This window comes from Mytilus californianus, unplaced genomic scaffold (genome assembly GCF_021869535.1).
Source record: "Mytilus californianus isolate M0D057914Y unplaced genomic scaffold, xbMytCali1.0.p SCAF_6, whole genome shotgun sequence".
Lineage (NCBI taxonomy): Eukaryota > Metazoa > Mollusca > Bivalvia > Mytilida > Mytilidae > Mytilus > Mytilus californianus.
The window spans coordinates 48,994,578-49,019,201 of record NW_026262712.1 but is presented as its reverse complement, the minus strand read 5'-3'; the positions used below and the strand labels follow the sequence as shown (position 1 = coordinate 49,019,201).

General features: G+C 34.7%; 1 protein-coding gene across 1 annotated transcript; it reads right to left on the bottom strand.

The window, feature by feature from the left end:
* Positions 1-743: 743 nt before the first annotated feature.
* On the bottom strand, positions 744-20,300 carry LOC127705788 (uncharacterized). Its single transcript, XM_052210137.1, has 7 exons — positions 20,196-20,300; positions 19,194-19,361; positions 18,423-18,535; positions 17,751-17,898; positions 6,440-6,568; positions 4,281-4,457; positions 744-928 (listed from the first exon to the last, which is right to left on the bottom strand). The coding sequence occupies exons 1-7, from the start codon at positions 20,254-20,256 to the stop codon at positions 744-746; spliced, it is 981 nt and encodes a 326-aa protein (XP_052066097.1). The 5' UTR covers positions 20,257-20,300.
* Between the last annotated feature and the right edge of the window lie 4,324 nt (positions 20,301-24,624).

Genomic DNA, 24,624 nt, shown 5'->3' with positions numbered 1-24,624 from the left:
TGTCAAATTCTTGTTCACGGATTTGATTCAAATTCTCATATTTGATTTATAACTTACTAAAACGTATATCCAAATTACAAAAACTTCTAAAATAAACAAATAACAATGCATGGACTCGATAATATGTATCAACATTTCGTGTGTATTTTTTGTCTAGACGCCATCTAATTAACCATCGAGATGACCTCCGAAGACTGCCGATAGTCATATAACACGATATAAACATTAATATAAATATAAACAGATAGTGACCAGTGATAGGATTTTTCTTAGTCAGTTTGATTTCATATTGTAGGTTAAAGTATGTTTGTCATCATTTTTACCTGTATAAGAATGATTTTTTTGTGGATCGAATCAGTCAACCAAATGATTCGTCCTTGTTTCAAGTTCATTCTTTTCCTTTTAATAGATGAATACATGCGTAACCCATGTCCAGCTAAGGGGTTAAATTGAAAGTCACATGAATACGGATTCAATGAGGTAGAATAATTCACTTGCAAGTGAATAATTCATCAGCGATGTTTCTTAGCTTATTTTGACAAAATTGAACCAAAATTGGCTGCTAAAAGCGAATTATTATTTCACTATTTCACTTTTATTAATGATCGAACAAAAAAAAATCTTATTTTAATTTTTTTTTATATTTCGTAGCTAATTTCCATTTAAAGTATATACAGCTGTAAACGTTTGTTCTTAGTTTTCAGAGACAGATATTAAATGTCGTTTATTGTTGGTCTGCTGGTTCATTGCAGATTTTCCAGAATATAATATTTAATAATAACTGTACCTTTATCAGGATTAATAACATATTCCTGTCGATCTAAGCAAAGTGCTGGTAAACGTTTGTCGCATTTTTCAACAGATTTCATCAGTCTACCATTACTACTGATCTTTGCAGAACCACAATATTTCGGTTCTGGTTCAGGGTCTTTAAAAAGGAAAAAAGTAAAATAAATTTCATCCTTGAATAAAAATGGTTTCATATCAGATAAAAAATGCAGCTTTCATTGGTGTCGTCAAAATATTTATAATATTTTGCTGTCTGTCGTCAACATAGTTGTCATTTTTTGTTGCCTGGCTTCGGCTATTTCTATCACTCTCTTCTATTACTAACCTGATGTAGCAAAATGATTAGTACCAAATGTCTTGTTTTTTATGCCCCAGCCGTAGCGGAGGGGGCATTAAGTGTTACCCTTGCCCGTCCGTCCGTCTGTCCCGAACATCCCCAAAATTAATTTTCGTTCTCTAACTTTAGTTTGCCTCAACCAAATGTTATAAAACTTATACAAAATGCTTATTACCACAAAATACAGATCAAGTTCAAAATTGGGTGGCGTCACTTTTACCGTTCATGAGTTATGCCCTTTATAAACATAAAAATTACGCTTCCGTTCCCTAACTTTAGTTTGCCTCAACCAATTGTTATAAAACTTATACACACTGCTTATTATCATAAAACACAGATCAAGTTCGAAATTGGGTGGCGTCACTTTTACCGTTCATGAGTTATGCTCCTTTACAAACATACAAATTGCTGATTTGTTTGTTTCCGTTTTCTAACTTTAGTTTGCCTCAACCAAATGTTATGAAACTTATACAAAATGCTTATAACCACAAAATACAGATCAAGTTCGAAATTGGGTGGCGTCACTTTTACCGTTCATGAAAGAGGGACGAAAGATACTAGAGGGACAGTCAAACTCATAGATCGAAAACAATCTGACAACGCCATGGCTAAAATTAAAAAGACAAACAGACAAATAATATGATAGATGACACAACATAGAAAACCAAAGACTAAGCAACACGAACCCCACCAAAAACTGGGGGTGATCTCAGGTGCTCCGGAAGGGTAAGCAGATCCTGCTCCACATGTGGCACCCGTCGTGTTGCTTATGTTATTACAAATCCGGTAAATAGTCTTATTCGGTAAGTCACATTCGTGAAAAGGGAGGGTATTGTAGTTACGACATAAGGAACATATCCGATATCATCTGTGAAACGGTTATTCCATAACGGTCAACCAACTCGTGATGGCGTCCGTAAAATTTATGAAGGGATGATTTCAACTTCCCCACCTGGAACTCTTGGTTTTAAAATAGCTTCCTTGTGAGCAGCAATCCTCTATCAAGGAAATCATGATAGGAAACACAAGCCCAGGAATATCGTATCAATTGGGAGATATATACTCCGTTTGCAGGCGCTACTAGAATGTTGCTACATAGAAATGGAAAGTTCACAATTTGGAAGCTGAAATCATCTCTTTTGTCGTAAAGTTTTGTTTTCAACCGACCCTCATTGTCAATTTCTAGATGTAAGTCAAGATATGAGGCAGACTTAACTGTATCTGTAGTATCCTTTATCTATAGTTCGATGGGATAAATTCGTTCAACATAGTCACCAAATTTTGTATTATTTAGTGAGAGAACATCATCTTTATAGCGGAACGTAGAGTTAAAGGATATTGCTAACTTCTTATCTTTCTTCCTAAGAAGTTCCTGTATGAAGTCAGCCTCATAATAATAAAGAAACAAGTTATTCCCTTTATAAACATAAAAATTGCGAAATTTTTCGCTTCCGTTCACTAACTTTTGTTTGCCTCAACCAATTGTTATAAAACTTATACCCAATGCTTATTACCACAAAACACAAATCAAGTTCGAAATTGGGTAGCGTCACTTTTACTGTTCTTGAGTTATGCCCTTTTATAAATGGAAAAATTGCTAAATCTGTCGTTTCCGTTTTCTTACTTAGTTTGCCTCAGCCAAATGATATGAAACTTATACACAAAGCTTATAATCACAAAGCGATCTTAACGACGTGAATCATGCATCTGTATGTGGAAGTTGACTCATGCATATTTACAAGCGGGGGCATCTGTGGCCCATAGACACATTCTCCATTTATCTCTCATGAAATAAAAATGAGAGTAACTTATTTTTGCAATATCGTATCACAATAGATTGCCATTAGAATAGAAGCATCCATGACTTGAACATCGACATTACTCTAGCCGCATTATCGTGGTTCTGTCAATACATCTGCCTCTCTTGGCACTCTATATATAGTGATCTAAAAGGCATTTACGACAAAAAGTCCCTTGTATAAAAAGAGGAAATATAAGAATGAGATTTTCGGTAATTAGCTGAATAACGATTCATTTTTGCATTGCATAAATAATTATTCTGTTTATTTTTTTTTTGACAGAACATAAACCAATTTGCACATATGTACCACTCATACGTAATTTCAATATAATGGTTTGGTAGGAACAGTAATTAAGTTTTAGAAAAAAAATAACACTTTATCAATTTCGTGCGTTCGAAGTATTTTACTGGATTTACCATCATCAGGAAGGCTCAAATCCAAACATTTGAAAGGCAGGAATGTATAAATACGTAGAAAAGTTAGGACCTGTATGACTAAAGTTAGTGTAATTAGGTATTCTGACTAAATTGTTTTATGCTTTATTTGCATCCTTTTAAAATGTTCTACTACACAACTTAAAATGCCTTTTACTTCGTAAGTGTGAACTGCCTGATAAGCCACCTTATACATGATAAAAGAAGAGAGGGAGGGATGTTTTCAAAATAAAATAGATTTTATGTAAAAAAAATAATTTTTGGTGAACATGATGCTTGGTAGTTTAAAAACAAGTGGCGCGAAATAAATGCCAATTAGACAATGTTTGGCAACTAAATCTTGGACCAAATATGGGCCTTATTACCCCTTCTCCTATCGCTTTAAGTGGCATTATTTTCATCAGTTATCTGTACATGCATCTTTTGTGTCAGGTATAATAGCTGTTTAAAAAAAGCCTAATAAAAATCAAAAATTACTTCAGGTGGCCATGTTTTTCTTCTCATAATATATATTATGGAAAAAAATGTTTAGTTGTAATGTGAACTATTTGCAACTGTACTGAAATTAAAATGTGGCAATGTTAAGACGACTATCCATCAGAGACCTAAGGACGTCTATGTAAACAACAGTAAACTATGAATCACCGTCGGCCTTCAGTTGTTTTTATCCGATTAGAAATATGTGAGTAACATGTACAGAAGTCCCTCTATTCAACATGCATGTCGAGTTTGCTTAAGCTTGGTAAATTGTTTCAGAGAAGAAGATGAAAACCTCAAGTTTACAGACACCACCGGACAGACGAAAAGAGATAACAAAGCCTTTTTGTGCTAGAAGAGCTAATATGACATTCAAGCACCAAAATGCATAACACTTTCATTATCAACAAACATGGAACTTATATTAGCATATTTACTTACCTGAGTAAAAGTGAAAAGTTGGTCTTCTTATATTTGCAAGCCAATAATGTTCACTTAGTTTTAGCTGTATTGTTTGGTTTAAAACCACTGAATATCGTGCCAGTGTTCCATAAGAACAACAACGAAAGGACTGCGACCATACGTATTTATCAGTTCCCGCTGTGTCAAAGTTGTATCCTGTATCAATATTAAGAAGACTGAAGATTAAAACAGTAATTGCTATAATTGTCAGATAACATTACTCAGAAGGTAGTGTTTACAAATTCAGATTTTTAAAAACAATTATTGTACTCATGAATAAAATGAAATGTTGTGGTATAAGTCAATTAGACAGTAACCGTCTATAAAGATACGTCCAAAGGTCAACAAGGTTCTAGATCTTTAACCATAACTAACAGCTCTACATTGCTCATTGGAATTGTTTAATTAAACAGAAATACGCAAAGATATAACGAATCACTAGGTTTTTGAACTATCATTTTGGAGTAGCATAGTAACATTTAAAGAGTTAAAACAAATTCTGAATACTGATCCTGTCCCGTTTTAGCGCATTTGAACTAAGTTTTGTTTATTATCTTGAAACGTTAACTATATAGAAAATTTGACAAGGACAGAATTGTTCAGACTGTTGATATCTTCCTACTAGTCAGTCGACTGCAAAAGGAGTTTTATCCCTTAAATGACGAATTTTTCTAATTTTGTTTTCGTTTTTGTCTATTTTGAAAACTAAAATAGATTTTTACCATTTTTTGGTGTATTTGAATTTTATCTTGAAAACTATTATATAATAATAGATAAATATGAACTTTAAATGGAATAATTGATCAACCAGACAAGATCTACAAATCATAAAAAATGCAGAAAACGTCGGTTGACTCCTTATAGTTCTTGTCCCTAAATGATGTTTTATCAAATTTTTGTGTTGTTGCCTGTCCTACTATTTTATATATTATTAAGAAAAAGCTAAAAAAAGAACAGCAAGACAAAATTTGCATATAGGTCATCATCGATGAAATAGTCAGTTATTGCTCTTCGATGACGATTTGTACCTGTTTTTGTTTTGTTTTGGGTAAACACTATAGAAGATAGAGAGAAACCTAGCAGAAAAAAAATGATCACCAATACAAGATCAACAAAAAAGAGATTTTACAATGTTGGAGAATGCCCATTATTGAAGATGTACATAGACCTAGGTGTACGGCACAGGGTCTTTAGAGCCTCTAGTTTTTATCTCGATACGTAGAATTTCAGAAGATACTTGGAAAAAAATACCATGTAGAAATAGTCTTTTTTTGCAATGTTCAGGCGAAGAAAAAAAAGCAGGTACAAGTAAAACAATACTAATTTGATAAATACCTTGTCAAAGGCTCGATGCTTCAGAGAAAATACGCAAAAAAATTTTTACCCGTTGATCTGTTTGTACTTTATTGGCCACTAAACGTCTAACTAGAATTTATGAGCGCCATAAAAATGCAGGAAAATGCGAATTTTGAATAATGTCTAAATTTCTGGTTTATAATAGTAGTGTTCTTTTTAGTAATAAAGTTTTTAGCAAATATTCTCTTCCATAACTCAGATCTAGAAATTATTGATTTTTTGAATGCAATTATAGGGACATAAGAGTGACTATGAAGTAAGCATACTTATTTCAAAATAAAATTTTACTTGATGATATTCCTACTTAGTTCTAATTTGTACAAATATTTTATGATTCCAACCGAAGTTCTACATAACATAAAATAGTAAGACAAGCTGACAAATAACAGACTATGTAAGGCACGAATGAAAGGACACGAAAAGGATTATGACAAACACAAGAACACTTTAAAAAGAAAACTTAAAAAAAAGAGATCCACATCAGAAAAATAGTTTGAAATGAATAATTATATTTACAAAAAAAATATATATTGTTTATTCATGTTATAAAAAAATAATGCTTCGAAATCTCACGTTTACAAAATGTAAATATAACATCTGATTGAAAAGAGAGCATATCGCACAAAGTCTCTGAACTCCCCTATCATTATCTTTCTCTTTGTGATACACCATGATGATTGAATGCCGAAAAAGCAGGACATTGTGGCGTTAAACTGGCGATCGTGAAATACATACCCTTTAAAATCTAAATCAGTGCATGGACCAAGAAAATTTCCCCATACCTGTTTGACAAACTAGAAGCAAATGTCGATCACAAGGGATTGCCTCGTAAGAGTCTACTCCCTTTCCACCGATATCATTTCTAACCACTGATAAACAATTCCCAGCTCGTATGTCATATCTAGAAAAAACTAACAGTAAAAAAAAATGATTAATTATTGCTACAAATTAAACTGTTCAGTATATATGTACTATATAATAACAACTACAACAAAATGTATAATATAATCACTAAACTCTAGGTAAGGTGCAGTTGTACTTTTAAGTTTTAGGTTCAGGTGAAATAACTTTAAAATGAGGTGATGTTGCACCAAAGTCTGTCTTTAATTTAGCAATAACACAGTAGGTATAGTGTCCGGCTGGGATCGTGTTTTTTCGAGTGATTTGATCGGGTTTTTTTCGAGTGTGACCACGTTTTTTTCGAGTGAATATTATCAAAAATGTAAACAAACAGACTTCCTTTCTGGTAAGACGCAAAGGATGCTAGAACCTTATATACAAGATCATAGAAGGTAAAACAGTATTTGTGGTAAAAAGATATTTTCAACCCTACATTATTTTGTTTTAAAAACGTTTTATATAGCCTTACAATGCTTTATTCCAAAATATAGATTAAAGCCATTTTTATACACATACTAATGCAAATGTCAACGGAAATGGATACATGGAATCTATATGTACTTAGATGTACAGACACTTTACAAAAATTCTTGCTTTTGCATTGATAAGGACATTTTTGAGAGTAAATTCATTTTTATATGTCCGTGTTTTTTCGAGTGCAGTCCTTGTTTTTTCGAGAGCAGTCCGTGTTTTTTTCGAGTGCGTCCTCGTTTTATCGAGTAAAAAAAATTCCTATGGCTTAAAATGTAAATGTCAGTGCATTTACGTTTACAAAACAAGGAAAAGGTTCGAATAAAGTACTTTTCAAAGTACGAAACAATGCATTACACCAGTTTGATAATGCTGTATTAACACGTACATTTCATAAAATGCATCGTTCATTTGTAATCGGAAATGGATTTCGTACAGTAAATATTTCGTGATGTTAACAATCTTTATGTCAGCTTAGACATTTTGGATTGAGACGTTCGTGCACATAGTGTGTAAAGTGGGTAAATGTGTGTTTTTAACAAAAAATGCATCCTAAATGTTTTATTCACTATTTGTCTTGATGGTAATATCGTTCTAGAATGGAAATCAAGAACAATGTTCAAAATACTGTCACTGTGAAGAGGGGTCTGATCAAGCGTATGCTATACTTGGTCACACAGAAATAAAGCCCTATCATAGCTTTATTTCCATCCTAAATTAAACGAATAAAAATTGACAATATATATTTGTGAGGTGTACGCATATAATATACACATTTCCTTTTTTTATTATTTCAAAAGGATCGTATTAAAGCTTATAGATTATTTATTTCGTTGTTTATTAAATACATTGAATAAATCCCCGAGTTTATCATCAGCTCAGTAGTCAGTACTTCGGTACTGACACGATTTATAACAACTTTTCCCAAAATTGTAAACCAAGTACCTCCAAGGGGGACTGGGGAATAGAAAAAAATTGTCACTTAGATCCTCTTCCGACCAGCCAACCCTTGCCAAAGTGCGGCGTCCGTTTGACTGTGCGGGATGTTTAAGTACACAGCCACGTCCGGTTAGAATGAGGCGTGTAGAGAGAGTGCCACGCTCATTGCACGTTAAGGGGTTCGTAGTAAGCCTGTTGCAAGGCAACATTTCTGTCTATATCTAATATACCTTCATTGTCAGTGACAGTCTAAATTTCTCGATCTTCACCCCGAACGTCCTATGTTACAGGATCTACCTATTGGACTTATTGTTAATTTGTTCTCGTCCTGAACATGCATGAAATATTTTCCACTGGACGTTAAGCAGCCAACAATTAATCATTAAAAATTGTCGGTTTATAAATTTAAAAATTATGTAGAAACTTAGGTTTCAACTCCATCAGGCAAAGTTGACCTTAGATGGATTTGGCTATTTTTCAGGTCCTTTTAGTCATATAGCTCTTCAAATTTTTCGGTTCTCCTACATCCTTGGCTTTCAAATATTCGGCTTTGAGCGTTCATGAAATTTATAAAGTTTTGTTTTCATTTTATATTAGATAATCCATCAATTCAAATGTTATTGTAAGTATTTTTTTAACTGTAATTCCTTAGTTTTCTTGCTCCTATGTTTTTTTTTCTCACTGTAATATTATATATCAATCATAAAATATTATTGACTGTAAAAACAAAGGTAGAGTGAAATGAAATGGAAAAGATTATGAGGCCCTCTACTCTGTTTTCAAGACCGTTTTAAAAGGGACACAGTGATTTCTTATATATCAAAATATTGCAAAGTTATGGTAAAATGTTTTCAGAACAGAAAATTATTATTAAAATGAAAAGGATTAAATGTGATCAACATAGTAATATGTTTTTGGGACTTATTAAGAATATATAATATTGTCCTTTGCTAAATTACAGTTACAAACTAGAAAAAGTCAGTTTTTAAGCCCAAAAATGTCTTCTTACTTATTCTCATTTTTTTTCTTCAAAAAACCCGGACCATTTGTTGAAAAACCCGGACGTTTTAAATGTTGCTCTCGAAAAAACACGGACAATATAAAACACTGAATTGTAAGTGAACAACAAGGAAATTGTGCATCGTTTGTGCTAAAAAAATGTATAGCATTCAGAATAAATGAACAGTCACGAATCAAACTATTATACTCGCGAAATAGCAGTAAATCGATCTAATCACATGTAATATCACTCGAAAAAACACGATCTCAGTCGGGCACTATACCTACCGTGAATAATGGTTAGTCTTATTAACAAGATTACTAAAATAGAAATACGTTTTTGCTCGTTAACATATCAGTTTCACTTACTATTTAAGGAATTACTGTAATATTTTTTCTGTCTATGATGAAATAACATAAAAAATGTGGTGCAGGTGTGCACCACATTTTTGAGGTTATTTCGAATAGACAGGGAAAAAAAATGTTACAGTAATTCCTTATAATTTAATTCTAAATTCCAGTTTTAAGGAGTAAATTTTGAAAAAAACGTTGGTGACGTCACGGTCACATGACAAAATTATGCAAAACACTTTCAACCAATCAGAAGACATGTTACATCAAAAATCAAACTATTTAAAGTTGTTTTAAAACTTACCCTGACATTTATCTAATATTACTTAACATTTTCCTATTTTAAACATGATATTGGAACGTCAGTTAACATCATATTCTGGGTTCTATATAAAATATGGAGATGTGGTACGATTATCAATGAGACAGCCATCCACTAGAATCAAAGGACGTGGGTGGATGTAACCTTAGATTAAATAAACGAGGAAAGTCATCTCCCAATTGAAATCAGTGTTGTGTAATATGGTATAATGGACGTGACATTACTATGTAGACAGTACGGTAGTTAGATATACCGCGTAGCCCGGTTCCCGGAATGATCCATGGTAAACTACCCAGCTCAGGATAAGATCTCAGATAGTTACCAGGTAACGAGAGTTGGCGTATTGGCGGGAATGAGAACGCCTGTACTAGAACTTAACCAGAGAGTATCAGAGTATATTTGGTAAGTTAGTACAATTAGGAGCATTTCATTGTATTAGAAGTATTAGTATTGAGTGATAATACTCGGAAATCACATCACTGGCGCTTGGCGAGCAGGGTTTCCTGTGTTAAAAGACGATTTGAATCGAGACACAGAAGTGAGTACGTCACGTGTAATTGCGAAGTTCATATTGCTATATTTGGTATATTATGAAGTGTTTGAACACGGAGATAATATAAGCATAAAAACTTGCGTTAATTACAGTGTTTGCAAATTTATTTTCGAAAATTGTTTTACGTTTTGCTAAAATTAGCCGTTTTGTGTAGAAATTAGACAAATTAGCCGTTATCAGAGCAATTTGGAGAAAACTAGCCACTTTCGGAAAAATTAGCCGTTTTTTGTGTGGTTAGCCACATAGCACATACACATTAATTTTTTTTTTCTGGTTCAGCAACCAGTGATTAAATTGAATTGTATTTGTGTTATAATAACATAATGGCAGACTTAGCTTTTCAGAAGGAGCGTACAAAGATTAATAGCTGTACTTATGAAGAATTATTATTGTTACCTGGTGTTGGAAATGTCACAGCTGACAAGATTATGTCTATGAGAGAGACATTTGGTAATATTCAGCCTGAGCATCTTTCTGAAATACCAAGACTAAGAATTACTGAAGCCTTGATGGATTTGATAGATTTTTCACCAGTTATACAGCTACAAGAATACAAATTACGGACTCAGTCAAGTTATGATTTACAAGACTATGTTGATTATGGTGAAGTTAAAACATCTGGATTTCATTCGGAATATGCAAGACGAGAAGCAGAAATCAATGACTTTTCAGATTCTGACACACCTTCTGATGAATGTTTGCTTAAACCTGAGCCTGAGGAAGTCAAACGTGAGTTATCACGTCCCAGTTCAGCGATGAGCAAGCCTTTAAATTACACTTTGCAGTATGGGGACCACCAGTATTCAACAAAATTGTCAAGACCTGATGAAAGAAAACCATTACTACAAACCAAGTATGATGACCAGGATAGAGTTCAAGATTTTTCAATTGATCGACAGTTTAAGCCAGACAAAATTCATAGAACAGATGAATTAGGGTACACGAAACCAAGTATCAGATTAAATGTTGAGGAAAACATTGAAAAACGTGATTATTCACGTAACCAAAATACACAGCAGCAGACATCACAATTGGGATGGCAGCAAGGTCCCAATGAGCACATTGAAAAACGTGATTATTCACGTAATCAAAATACACAACAGCAGACAAAGCAATTGGGATGGCAGCAAGGGCCCAACGAGCACGAACCTAGATTAGAAAGGCCAGTTCCAGTCCCAAGACGTCGTCAACAGGTAGAATCACATGTACCTTCACCAGAAATCCGACGCAGAATACCTTCACCTGAAATCCGTCGCAGAATACCTTCACCAGAAATATTTAGGGAACCAGTATATTCCTTGAGAACACCAAATCCAAAATACTCTTCTACAATAAACAGAAATATGTACCCTCCAAGACCATATTTAAGTTATGGGGAGTCGTCGCAATTAATGCCTCCAGCAAAGCCAAAATCAAAGAACCTAGAAATACCTAAAGGACTGAAGTATGATGGTTCCTCAAGTTGGAAAACTTTTTACACCAAGTTTCATAGGTATGCTGATCGTTTATCGTGGACTACCACGGAACGAAAAGACCAACTGTGTTGGTGTTTACATGGTAAAGCAGGTGATTACTATGCAAATTTACTGGATAGAGACCAAGGTGTGGATTACTTTGAATTAATTCACAAATTAGAGAAAAGGTTCAATTTTCAAGACTTACCAGAGACGTTGCAAGTTCAGTTCATGAGTGCACGACAAAATACAAACGAGAAATTGGAAGATTGGGCAGACCGAGTTCTCTCGTTAGCCTGTAATGCCTTTAGAAATCTTCCCGACAGTTATATGTATACACAAGCTATCTGGAAAATATGCCAGGGATGCTCAGATAAAGAAGCTGGTCAACATGGAGCCACCGCCAGACCAACATCTGTTGAAGCAGCAATTGACCAGATAAAATGGTTCCAACATAACCACACAGCTATATTTGGTAAACCAACCGGTAGACGTGACCCAACACCAAATCAGGATGAACCAAGTGCTTATGATAGCGACCTAGCTGTTCACGCTATGGGTAAGACGGACACAAAGTCCGATTTGTCTAAACAAATGGACACACTGCTAGAAAAGATGACTGATATGGAAGCATTTCATAAGCAGGAAATTGGCGACATTAAACAGCAGCTTCAAAAACAACAGCAGGCAAAACAGTTTCCTGTTCAAAATGAAGTCCAGCCAGCAACCCAACCATTCAGCCAACAAAATCAAGGTAATCGCCAACAATGGCGTAACAGGGAAAATAGGCAAGATAATCAGCGACAATCACAATTTAAAAGGCGCTGGGGACCTATTCCACCTGAAAAATTAGCAAATATGGCTTGCTATTTCTGTCACCAGTTTGGCCATATACAACGGGACTGTCCTGAATTGCATTCATCAACAGGAAAAAATTACAAAGACCATTTAAACTAGAAAGAGTCGGGCTAAAGGGCGGAACCCTGACTCAGACCACACCTAACCGCCATAACGTTAAACACCATTTCAAACGAAAGAAACAAGACACCTGTTTCGGGGATTACCCCGTTGAAAACATGTGACATGTCAACATCCACAGATACTCTGTCTAATTCATCATTGCACACAACGGAGCCTGATAATGATTTACAGAAAGTAATTGACCTTCAGTTGCAAGATCCCGTACACTTAGGGGGAACTATTTGCCAGTTAGGCTCAGCATCTATGCTTCGATTCACTTTAAAAGTGCATGGACAGCCTGTAATTTCGGTAGTAGATACCGCAGCAGAAGTTACAATCATTTCTGACAAAGTTTATGAATCTCTTAGCAAAAAACCACCCATGAAAAGAAAAGCAACAATGCATGCAGCAGGGCGTGGTATGCACATGGATGCCTTTGTAGTGGGACCAGTTGAATTACAAATTGGTGAAAGAACATATCGGACAGATATTTATGTTGCGCCTATTGATAATGACATGCTATTAGGACTTGATTTTCTAGTCAAAGCAAAAGTAATTTTAGACTGCAGAAAATTAATCTTCTTCATCAATGGAGAGGCACTACCTATGGTACATGGACATATTGGACTGGTACCGCCTGTGAACGTTATAGCAAGAGTAGCTAAAATAACCGTTCCACATAGAACAGTCATACCTCCTAATTCAGTCGTACAATTAGAGTCAGATTTGTCAGCGGAATTAACTGATTTTATAGTTGAACCTAATAAAGAGATAGATTTATTAATCCCACGTGGTTATTACAACGCTAGTTCTTTGCCATGTGTCAGTTTACTTAATGTAACCAACAACAAGATAGTTTTGCAAAAGGGAACTCTTTTAGGCGAAGCAATTGAAGCTGACGTTGTTGAAACGGGGCCAGCCCCGTCAGTAGCAACAACTGGATTAGCCAGAGTTAACAATACACTACCGGAACAGTTGCAGAACATATTGGATAAATCCAGTACACTTGCTGAAGACCAAAAGTCCAAAGTTGCAAATTTACTTCATGAATTTGCTGATGTTTTTGCACTAGATGATTTTGACTTGGGAACATTTAACCACATTGAACACGAGATTGATACAGGCGATGCGCGCACTATCAAACAACGAATAAGAAGAACACCTATGTGTTTTGCACACGAAGAAGAAAGCCATTTAAAGAAAATGTTAGATGCAGGTATAATAGAACCATCTATATCAGAATGGGCATCTGCCCCAGTACTTGTGCGCAAGCGCGATGGCAACGTGCGCTGGTGCATTGATTACCGGAAGTTGAATTCCGTGACGAAAAAAGATGTCTATCCGCTTCCCTTGATAGACGAATGTTTGGACACTTTAGCGGAAAACGAATGGTTTTCAAAATTGGACGCTAATAGTGCATATTATCAGATTAAAGTGAAAGAATCAGACAAGGAAAAGACCGCCTTCATCACTAAATATGGTTTATTCCACTTTGTCCGAATGAGTTTTGGACTTTGCAATGCCCCTGGAACATATTCACGAGTAATGAATCTCGTTCTCAGAGGTTTAACATGGAATGTTGTACTCGCCTTCCTGGACGATATTCTAGTAATGGGAAAGACATTTGAAGACCATTTACAGAATTTGAGATCAGTTTTTGAACGTTTCAGAGAGTATGGGCTCAAATTGAAACCCAAGAAATGTGATTTCTTTAAAAAGGAAATAGACTTTTTAGGCAGAACAATCAATAGAGATGGTATGGCAATTGGCAGTGAATATGTTGAAGTTGTTAAGAAATGGAAAGTACCTACGACAACAAGAGAGGTTGAACAATTTCTTGGCTTTGCTAATTATCATAGAACTTTCATTAAGAATTTTGCAGAATTATCCTACCCTTTGTATCAATTGACCGGTAAGAAACCGTACAAATGGGGAGATTCAGAGCTAGAGGCTTTTGACAAACTTGTAGAGGCATTGACAACAACTCCGTTATTGGCATTACCCAACAGTAAAGATCCGTTTATTTTGGACACAGATGCTTCCAATTTCGCAATTGGCGCAGAGTTAATACAAGTCCAAGATGGTGTAGAGCGTCCCGTTGCCTACGGAAGTTTTTCATTAACCCATGAGCAAAAACGATACTGCACGACACGGAAAGAATTGCTTGCAGTAGTGAAATTCACCAGACATTATAGACATTACCTTTTAGGAAGAGAGTTTATAGTCCGTACAGACCATAGTAGTTTAACGTGGTTATTGCACTTTAAAGAGCCACAAGGACAACTAGCTCGATGGTTAGAGGAGCTAAGCCAGTATCACATGACAGTAAAGCACAGGCCAGGTAAAAGACACCAAAATGCGGACGCATTATCACGTCTGCCAGATTTAGCCTGTTCACAGAATAGATTAGCAGCTGGAAACGTGCTAAAACACAATCTACCCTGTGGAGCATGCGATTATTGTACTCGTGCTCACCAAAGTTGGCTTGGTTTTCAAGAAGACGTAGATAACGTTATTCCCTTAGCTTCGCATCAGGACTGTAAAAGTTATGATCAAACACACAATACAGGACCACTTACAATACTACCGAGTTCTTTGATTTCTGAGAACAAATTAATGAAACAGGACAATGCACAACATACAAATGTGATTATAAAGGACAATGCTAGACCAGATAGTTCAATACTAGTATCCCAAGACGGGGACCAGAACGTGACAAGTCACGTGAATGAGAATTTAGGTACATCTCCGGTCCAGCAACAAGTATTTGACAGTACCAATCAAGATCCAGTAAGCCAGAACCAAAATGTTTGTCACAGTTCAGTTGAAATAGTCACTACACCACTTGGTATGTCAGTTTACGCGACATATTTGGACCTTCCAAATGTAAATGTCATTACTGAGACAGGTATAGAAGCTAGTACTTATTCACCAGAGCAATTACGAGATTATCAGTCTAAAGACCCAGACTTGGAGTTAATACTGGTATGGTTCAGGAACAAAACAGAACCATCAGAGGCTACAATATTCAGATGCAGTCCAATAGCTAAGAAATATTGGATAAACAAAGATATGTTCTATTTAGATGATAATGGAATATTGAGAAATTTGGACAAGAAAGACAGAACACCAAGACTTGTGGTACCAAGAGATCTTGTTGAACAAGTGATATCATTATGTCATGATATTCCTGCTGCAGGTCACCAAGGTATGAGAATCAAGGCGAAATATCAATGGTATGGTATGACACAACGAATAAGAGACTTTGTCAAAACATGCAGTACATGCAATTTACACAAGAAGCCAAACAGGAAGGCTAAATGTCCGCTCACCCAGTTTCATGCAGGTGCACCAATGGAGCGTGTCCACTTAGATTTTCTAGGACTACTGCCAGAGACGAAATTTGGGAATGCCATGGTACTAGTTATGGTTGATCAGTTTTCCAAATGGATGGAATGTATTCCGTTACCAGCACAAACTGCAGAACATACGGCAAGAGCTGCTGTGAACGAGTTTTTCTCTCGTTTTGGATTCCCATTTCAGGTTTTTACAGACCAAGGACGCAATTTTGAAAGCAAGCTTTTCAAATCCATTTGTGAAATCTTGCAAATGCACAAAGCAAGAACTACTCCGTACAGACCATCCTCAAACGGACAAGCAGAACGTTGCAACAGAACCTTGATGGACGCCGTCCGTTGCTTCGTGTCTAAACAACAAGACAATTGGGATGAACATTTGGCACAGTTGGCAGGAGCTGTTCGATCGTCGGTGAACAGAAGTACTGGTTTTACGCCAAACATGCTGATGCTTGGGAGAGAGGTTAACCAGCCTGTTGATTTATTGTACAGCGTACCTGGTGCTAAAACAGACGAGTCACAAGATGAGTATGTAATAAGACTCCGAGATGCCATAACATCTGCACATGAAATAGCGCGCAACACGCTAAAAACTACACAGAATACCATGAAACGTGATTATGATGTACGTATCCTGGAGAGAGAATACAAAATAGGAGATTTAGTTTATGTTTTAGACACGGCAAAAATTAAAGGTAGGGCGAAGAAATTGGACCCACCTTGGAAAGGTCCAGGACTTGTATGTGCCAAATTATCTTCGTATGTGTACAAGATAAAATTACAAAAAACTGTACTGACAATAAATCATGACCGTTTAAAGCCATGTAAAGACAGAAAAGTACCACCCTGGTTAAAACAGTGCCAGCATCGGTTACAGGACGGTGAAGATGTAACCAAGGCGATTAACCCAGACTTACACTGTTTGTGCAGAAAACCAGATGATGGACTGTTTATGATACAGTGTGATTTCTGCGATGAGTGGTACCATGGAGCTTGTATAGATGTGACACCAGAGCTGGCTGACACTATGGTAAAGTTCAGTTGTCCACGGTGCCAGGACTCTAGTACCGCAAGGTAATTTAAAATATAAGACAGGATACTATGATGTACATATAGAGCAGAAGGAAATCAGTTGTAAATTTTGATTGGACATTACAGTGAAGATTGTGTGTAATATATATATATCAAGGAATGATATGTTAGTTTTAAAATAACTCCGCAGAGCGAAAACGGAGCAATTGTGGAATTTTCAAATATATGTATGTTGTTAAAATGTCAACATTGGAAAATATATATAAATATATATTTGGAGATTTATTTTTTTATCCCCGTGGTGCGACCAGACGGGGTGGACTAAAAAGTGATAGTGAATATTCGAATAGGAAGTAAACTCACTCCTTTCAAAGTGGGGGGGAGTGTTGTGTAATATGGTATAATGGACGTGACATTACTATGTAGACAGTACGGTAGTTAGATATACCGCGTAGCCCGGTTCCCGGAATGATCCATGGTAAACTACCCAGCTCAGGATATCAGTAATATCAAATACATTGTAACCTAGTTAGCAGAGTATCTAAGGCACCGGACACTGTTCAGGGGATGTCTAAACAGGTTTATTCGAATCCCGCTAATGAAACGATACCCAGGGAATTGTATACAAATGCAACAATGTAGTTCTAGCATTGATACACTAAATTCAACTAAAACTTGTTTACATACAGATATGTTTATACATTTGTCGTCATAACTTCAGCTCGTCTTTTCTTTATGATTTTTAAGATGACAAACCTGGTTTACTGTACACAGCATACATCCCTGAATCATTGTCGTCTACACATAAACCATTGTCATCATTCTCGCATTGTTTTGACTCACAATCAGGATCAGAATCGCCATTATCTGGCGGAAGACGTTGTAGACAAGCACATCGTCCTTGCTATCACATAAAAACATAGTTTATTCAGGAGAATGTGAAGAAATAATTTGTTATCAAGTTTCAATAGATAACATTTTTTCATGAAAAATTGACGACATACCTTATACATTTATAAGTATTTCAGTTATCATATTCTTTCCAAATAGAAGCACACAACACTTAAATAGCCTTAAGCTTATACCAAGAAAATGTCACAGTTTTCTGTTTAAAAAGGTTCAAATACATGTACAGTAGAACCTTGAAAAGTTGAAGTCGAAGGATCCTAACAAAACTATTCAAAAACTTATCCGAGCTCTGAAATAACCGGGGTTGCGAGTTAGATCATATTTTCCACCTTCAATACCTTACATGTATTGCCTTTATGATACTGGTATGTTAAGGTTGAACGTGCTTTTTACTCCAATCTATCTGCATCAATAGTAAATGTATTTTTAAAGTTACAATGGCTTTTTGTATTTTGCTTTAGATGAATGCGGTATCTTTGAAAAGTTTCAGAGCACAAAAGGCTGTAATATGATATTTACCTGAAGACCTATGGAATTATATTTGGTACAAATATGCAAACATTCTTTTATCTGTTGTCCTGATGTAACATATTCGGGAGTTCCAGCAATTTCATTTGTTACTCGTGAACACCCTAAAATAGAAATAATATGGTATGTTGTTTCTTTTTTTTTTCTATTATGAAGACTTAATATTACATGTCTTTGCAAGCTAATATTTCTTTATTGTCTTTCATAAAATCAACAGCCGACACTTAGGCATTCTTATAGTCCTAATTCTCTATTTTATTGCCGTTTTCTATCACCGCGGAAGGTTTTCAGCAAAAGTCTAGATGAACTTTATATGTTTTTTATTTATCATATGCTTAGCATTAATATTATAGTTTTTGCATATGTGTAACGAGCGGAAGTAAACTAGCCACAAATTTACACTCAGGCTGGTAACCTATATCAGCCCTATGATTATAAAAGCTTTATCAAACCCCTATTCTGCATTACGTCATGTCAAGTGAAAAGACATGAGATATATGATAAAATGTATATGATGTGGCTTTTTCAAAATCATACATCTTAACAAAATTAACCCTCAACCAATACAATCCTTCGAGCAGAGCTCTTTTGGATTATATTGTTGTCAAGGGTTGATATAGATGCGATATTGAAAAAAAAAGCCACACAATATTCTCTACTTAATGAAGATTGAAGAATATATAGCGCCGATATACCAGTATTCTCTCTAGAACGTACCCGAAAGCGTTACTGTAATATTGAACACTATACATTCAAATGTACCTAAATATTCTATCCATGGCGAATAAGTAACTGTAGCATCTGTCCACAATTCCTGATCAATGCTGCTTGATATGTTTACGTAGTTCTCTTGTCCAATCATAGTGCAATTGTTCTTGGCCTCTGTCCATGTAAAGCTGTTTCTAGTTATGAATGCATTATCTTTTTCTCCTGTAAGTGACATCATTTTTTTTAAATAATTTTCACTAAATACGTTCACCCTATACATTCTTTCTTATGCTTGCTTAAAGCTATCAAAATAATGTTTTAATTTTTCTCTAAGGAATATCAAAACTTTTAAAACGTCACATCATAAATGTCAATGAAAGTGTAAGTTTGCGGTAACAGAAATTTATAAAGTTAAAAAACTTTCAAGCCTGAACCATCACTAGTACATTCATTTTTAAGATTTTTTTTTGTAGACGAGAGATACCGTGAGCAGGAAAAGATACTATAACTCATAAATGTATTTTACATGTTTCAAGTGTATACTAGTACCCATTTTTTCCATTGGTATTTACTTTCAATATTTCCAAATACATTAGCAATCCACTTATTTCTAATTCTTGTGATATGTTTTTTTTTCTACGTTCTAATGTTAACACGAAGTATTGTAATGGTTGCCCGTTATACTCTTCTTCTTGGAATTTTTACATTTGATATGATTTTATGCTCAACATTTAATTACTTTATTAACCTAATCTTCTTTAATACAAAAAGATTATCTTGATTTTCTTAAAATTGAAAGAAACAAGGAAGGAAGAATCTTAAAATATTATAAACATATAACAAGTGAAATAATTTTGTGAATCATTCTTGTTTTATTTTTAATTTCGAATCCCCTGTTTGCCAATCTTGGCTTATGTTTCTCTTTTCTTTTTGATAAATGTAATTTCAACTTATTGCTATACATGTTGATTATGATAAATGAAATGAATTCTAACGATAGATTTCGCGAAAGAAATTACTTTAAATATGATAAAAAGAGAGAACAATGTAACTTACCTTTAGAACAAAATACATTTATACAGAAACAAATTATCAAAAGATTTAGAATCATGTTCATACTGCAGTTGCCCTCCCAAATATCTTATCAATAATACATGTATGTATTTCCTTGTGTTTATTAAGTGTTTATAAATTTTAAAGAAATCATAAATAAAATGTTTGTGAGTGCTTGTTTCAACCGCAGATATTGGTTTAAATACTCGAAATATAGAGCTCGTTTCCGTTTTTCCGCTAAAGATGCAATTTTACACCAATAAGTATGTATAAACAATAACTAACTAAATAAGGTCTTATTCCCTAAGGATATCAAAGTCAATTTATTTTGAGGCCATGTGATATTGTCTTTTTTCCGTGAAAACATTGTCATTCATGCATCAGTATAGAAGAAATACCACCATGTACATGTAGCTAACTACCGAAATACTAACTTATTCCCTAAGGACATCATAAAACTACTTTGAGATCATGGAATTTTGTCTTCTTCCTTAAATACCCGTTGGTTTTCAAATAAGTCGTTTAAAAACATATTCTAAATATTAAGTGTTTTGTTTTAATTTTACAATTGTAGCCCTGCACCAACGTGATGGCTAGATACAATGATTTTATAACGTTAAAACGTTTTGTTTACTGTTAAAGCTGAACTATTTGAGTGTGTACTCTGTGCATAAAAGTTAAGTTTGCTGTCTGGTATGAACCATGCATTAATCTTTATAACTAAAACGAACTGTACCAAACAGTTTTTCTCTCTCAGTTATCCTTTATGTACCTGTCACGTAATTTGATTGGCTAATTACGATATCAGAGGTACTTTAGGTGTAACGGTATACACGTTGCAAACAAGCAGACATTTACGTTTCATCATTATTTGTTCACACTAAAATATCTTTTCTGTAATCTAACTATCAATTGACATCAGCCAATGAAATGTCAGCCTTTAAATTCTTGAAGGTGTATATTAATCCGACAAAACCAGAGGATCCCGAAAGGTCTTTTAAAACAGAAAGTAGAACGAAATGTTTTCAGAAGCTTGGACACAGGATCTGTATTTTGATGAGATAAAATACTGGCTAGATACAATTTTTTAAAGTTAATATGTCTGTTTATCTTAAATTTTAATTTTCTTAAGACTCTTTAACTGTCTGGTACATGAAACATTTTAGCAATATGTGTTATGGTTTTTTCCTAAAATAAAATTCTGATCCCCAATTTGATAAAAAAAAAATATTCTGATCAAGCAGATATAAAAAAATAATATTCTGAATCCAGATTTTCCCCATACCTTATAGTGTTAAATTTTGAAAAAAATAATTTGATTGATAGCGTCGAAAAACTAAATAAAAAATTTCTGACTCAGAAAAAAAAACCATATTCCCCCCTTGAAGTGGTTGCTCCCTTATGCTTTTGAAAAATAACAGAATACGAAGCAATCGAATTCTTTCCTTTCAAAAGAATTTAATATAGTGCTGTAAAGTTCAATTAGTTGATGTACAGCTGAATATTTGGTTAAATCCTGATTGATACACACATATATATATATACATGACAAGTTCCTATATATATATGGTAATGAATATGTTTAGGACTATACCAAAGGTTTCAAGAATCATAGTTCAAATGCTTTTTCGTTTTGTTTATATGTTGACATAAAGAAAGAATTTAAGCAGCGCAATATTGTGAATGTTAGCGGTTAGCAGAAAAGAAAGGGAGACTCTCAGAACAAATTCGGTCAGCACCGAGTCAATTTTACACAAGTAATCATTACTCCCAAATTTGCCTATTTATGGTGTATTCTCGTTTAACTTGCGAATTGTGGATGATCGATATTTCATGCAAAAACGGAAATTTTAAAACTAAAATTATAGACTTAAATATAGTAATGAATGGTAACGTTTATTATACATAGAAAACGTTTAAAACCTGTTTACATGAAATTTAAACTGCCAAGTGTTTTAATTGGTTTTCTACTTGTACATTACAGGAAAATATAGAATTATGTACTTTAAGTGTAGGTCGTTAAACTTCCGCGTCACGTGTTTATCAAACACGTCATAATTTATCCAGTATATGAAAGAAAACAGCTGGTTCAGTAACTTAGTGCGACATTTATTTCATCATTATATAGCTGACAATAATGACTTCGTCATTTAATCTTTTAGACCGTTTTCTTCTGAAGTTCTATGGCAAACAGAAAAAAAAAGTATCTTACTATATAAAACTTGTCAGAAAGATTTGTTTAAGACTTAAAGTAGATGATAAGTGTTTTGACTCTGGTATCAATATGGGGTTAATGTAATTATATGAATATATGTGGTTCACATTGTAACTTGTTGCAAATAAGTATACAATATTCTCTTGGGGAATCTCCGAATCGTTTTCTAATGGCTTCTAATGATTTTTTTTTAAATTGAAAACTTTAATACCAATTGGTTGACCAATACTGTCTATAGCGGAGTGCATTCTTTTCATTTTTAGGGAAACGGTAGTATTTATTCTTCCATAGGCGGCAATACTAACATTTTTTATAATGAAAACCTGAATAAAACAGTTATGTGTGGTATTAATACTTTATCATTCTGTTTTAGAAATTGAAGTCAAATGGTAGCATGACCAACGTCGAACGGGGCTTGTTTATGGTATCCATGACCACCGTTATTTACATCAAATTTATTAAAATTTGGAAGTCTAATAATTCTCAAGAAAATATTTCAATGTGTTTCAAGATTTATATTGTAAATATACACACTGCAGTTATTCATACATAAATAAAAATATAAATTATATATGAGGGGGTAGGAGGGGTCCTGATCCCGAAAGCCCGGACTTGAAAACATGGAATCCCGAGGTCCCGAATTTAAAAAAATTTAAATCCTGACATCCCGAAATTCGAAAAAAGAATTCCCGGATCCCGAAAGGATCAATCCCGAAATTCCGAGCTTAAAAACACCCGATCCCGGAGTCCCGATAAAGGTTCCACCCCCCTCTTAAATCCAATCACATGCTCCAAAGTTTACTTCCTTCACCTGCCTTGGGTACTAAAAGCCAACCTTATAATATTCTTGAAAAAAGGTATTACAACTACTTTCCCTTTACATTGAAACATACATATAATAAATAATACAGTAAATTAATTTAAAATATCACGCCGAAATGCCTCATCTTATAAAATCACACTTATCTTGGGAGGGGCGCATTGCATTTGTGCCAATTTTGGAAAAATCCAATATTTCATTTGCGCCATAGGGTTGTATTTCATTTACGCCAAAAATAAATACTGCTTTTGGGCCAATTTACAGGTAAAATATAACGGAAACGTTTAAATATAAGTTGTAACCTGAATACAAGTAAGGCTCGTATATAAGAAAAGTTGCGGAGTATCCCCCTCACTGGGTAAATAAATTAGTTCACACTTATTTCTCATACAAAACTGAATCACTGAAATGTATAAAATTGTATAGTGTTCACATGATGAATGTTATATAAGATGAATATGTTATATCATGCTATCAAAACTGTGTTTTAAATAAACTCATCATAGATACCAGGATTGAACATTATTATTACAAGTCTCTTCACTACAGATCTATTATTTATACTATTTACCTGTATTTTTGGTGCAAATGAAATGTATTATTTTGTCGCATATGAAGTATCGTATGTGAAAAGACAGATTATTTCTTCTTCTTCCTTTCTAAGGACTGGATTCCTATTGGAATGTAATTAGTCCACTAGACGGAGAATGAGACAGCAATTATCCTCTAACTACTTAGAGATAAAACGTTCCGAGATATATACAATTAAAACTATGTACATTTGGCTGCTGTCTATGGTGTTGATTTCTTGGGTGCACTATAGTTGGATAGTGCACACAAGAACCCCTCTATTGTCAGAGCTTCCGTAGTAGCTGTTGGAAGGTGGTTCCACTCTTGTATAGCCCGAGGGAAGTATGAGTACTTATAAACTCTCTGGTTTGCCGGTGGTTGGTATAGACGTTGTTTGCCTCTAGTACGTCGATCGTTTGGGCGTAAGATGTAACTGGTATCATTGTCCACTAGCCCATGCTGGATCTTGTAAAGCATGACGAGTCGATGGTTACTTCGTCTGGAAGGTTGTGGTTCCCATCCTAGTGATACATCCAGGAATTTTGTCTGTATAGTTGTTTGTTACAAACGTAGCGGCCCTCCTTTGTACTGGTCTTGCTCTAGTCGATTTACGTCCTCGGTGGTATGAGCGTTCCAAAGTTCGTCTTATCAGTCTGACAGAGATATATAAGCTGCATTTCTTACGTTTTTAATGCATTCTCTTAAGTTTCGTCTAAGGAATCCGATCGATTTGGATGTTTTTTTTTTGGCAGTGACGTCAACATGATGTTTCCATTGTAAGTCCTCGCTGAAGTTTACTCATAGGTATTTGCTGGTTGGTACAGTAT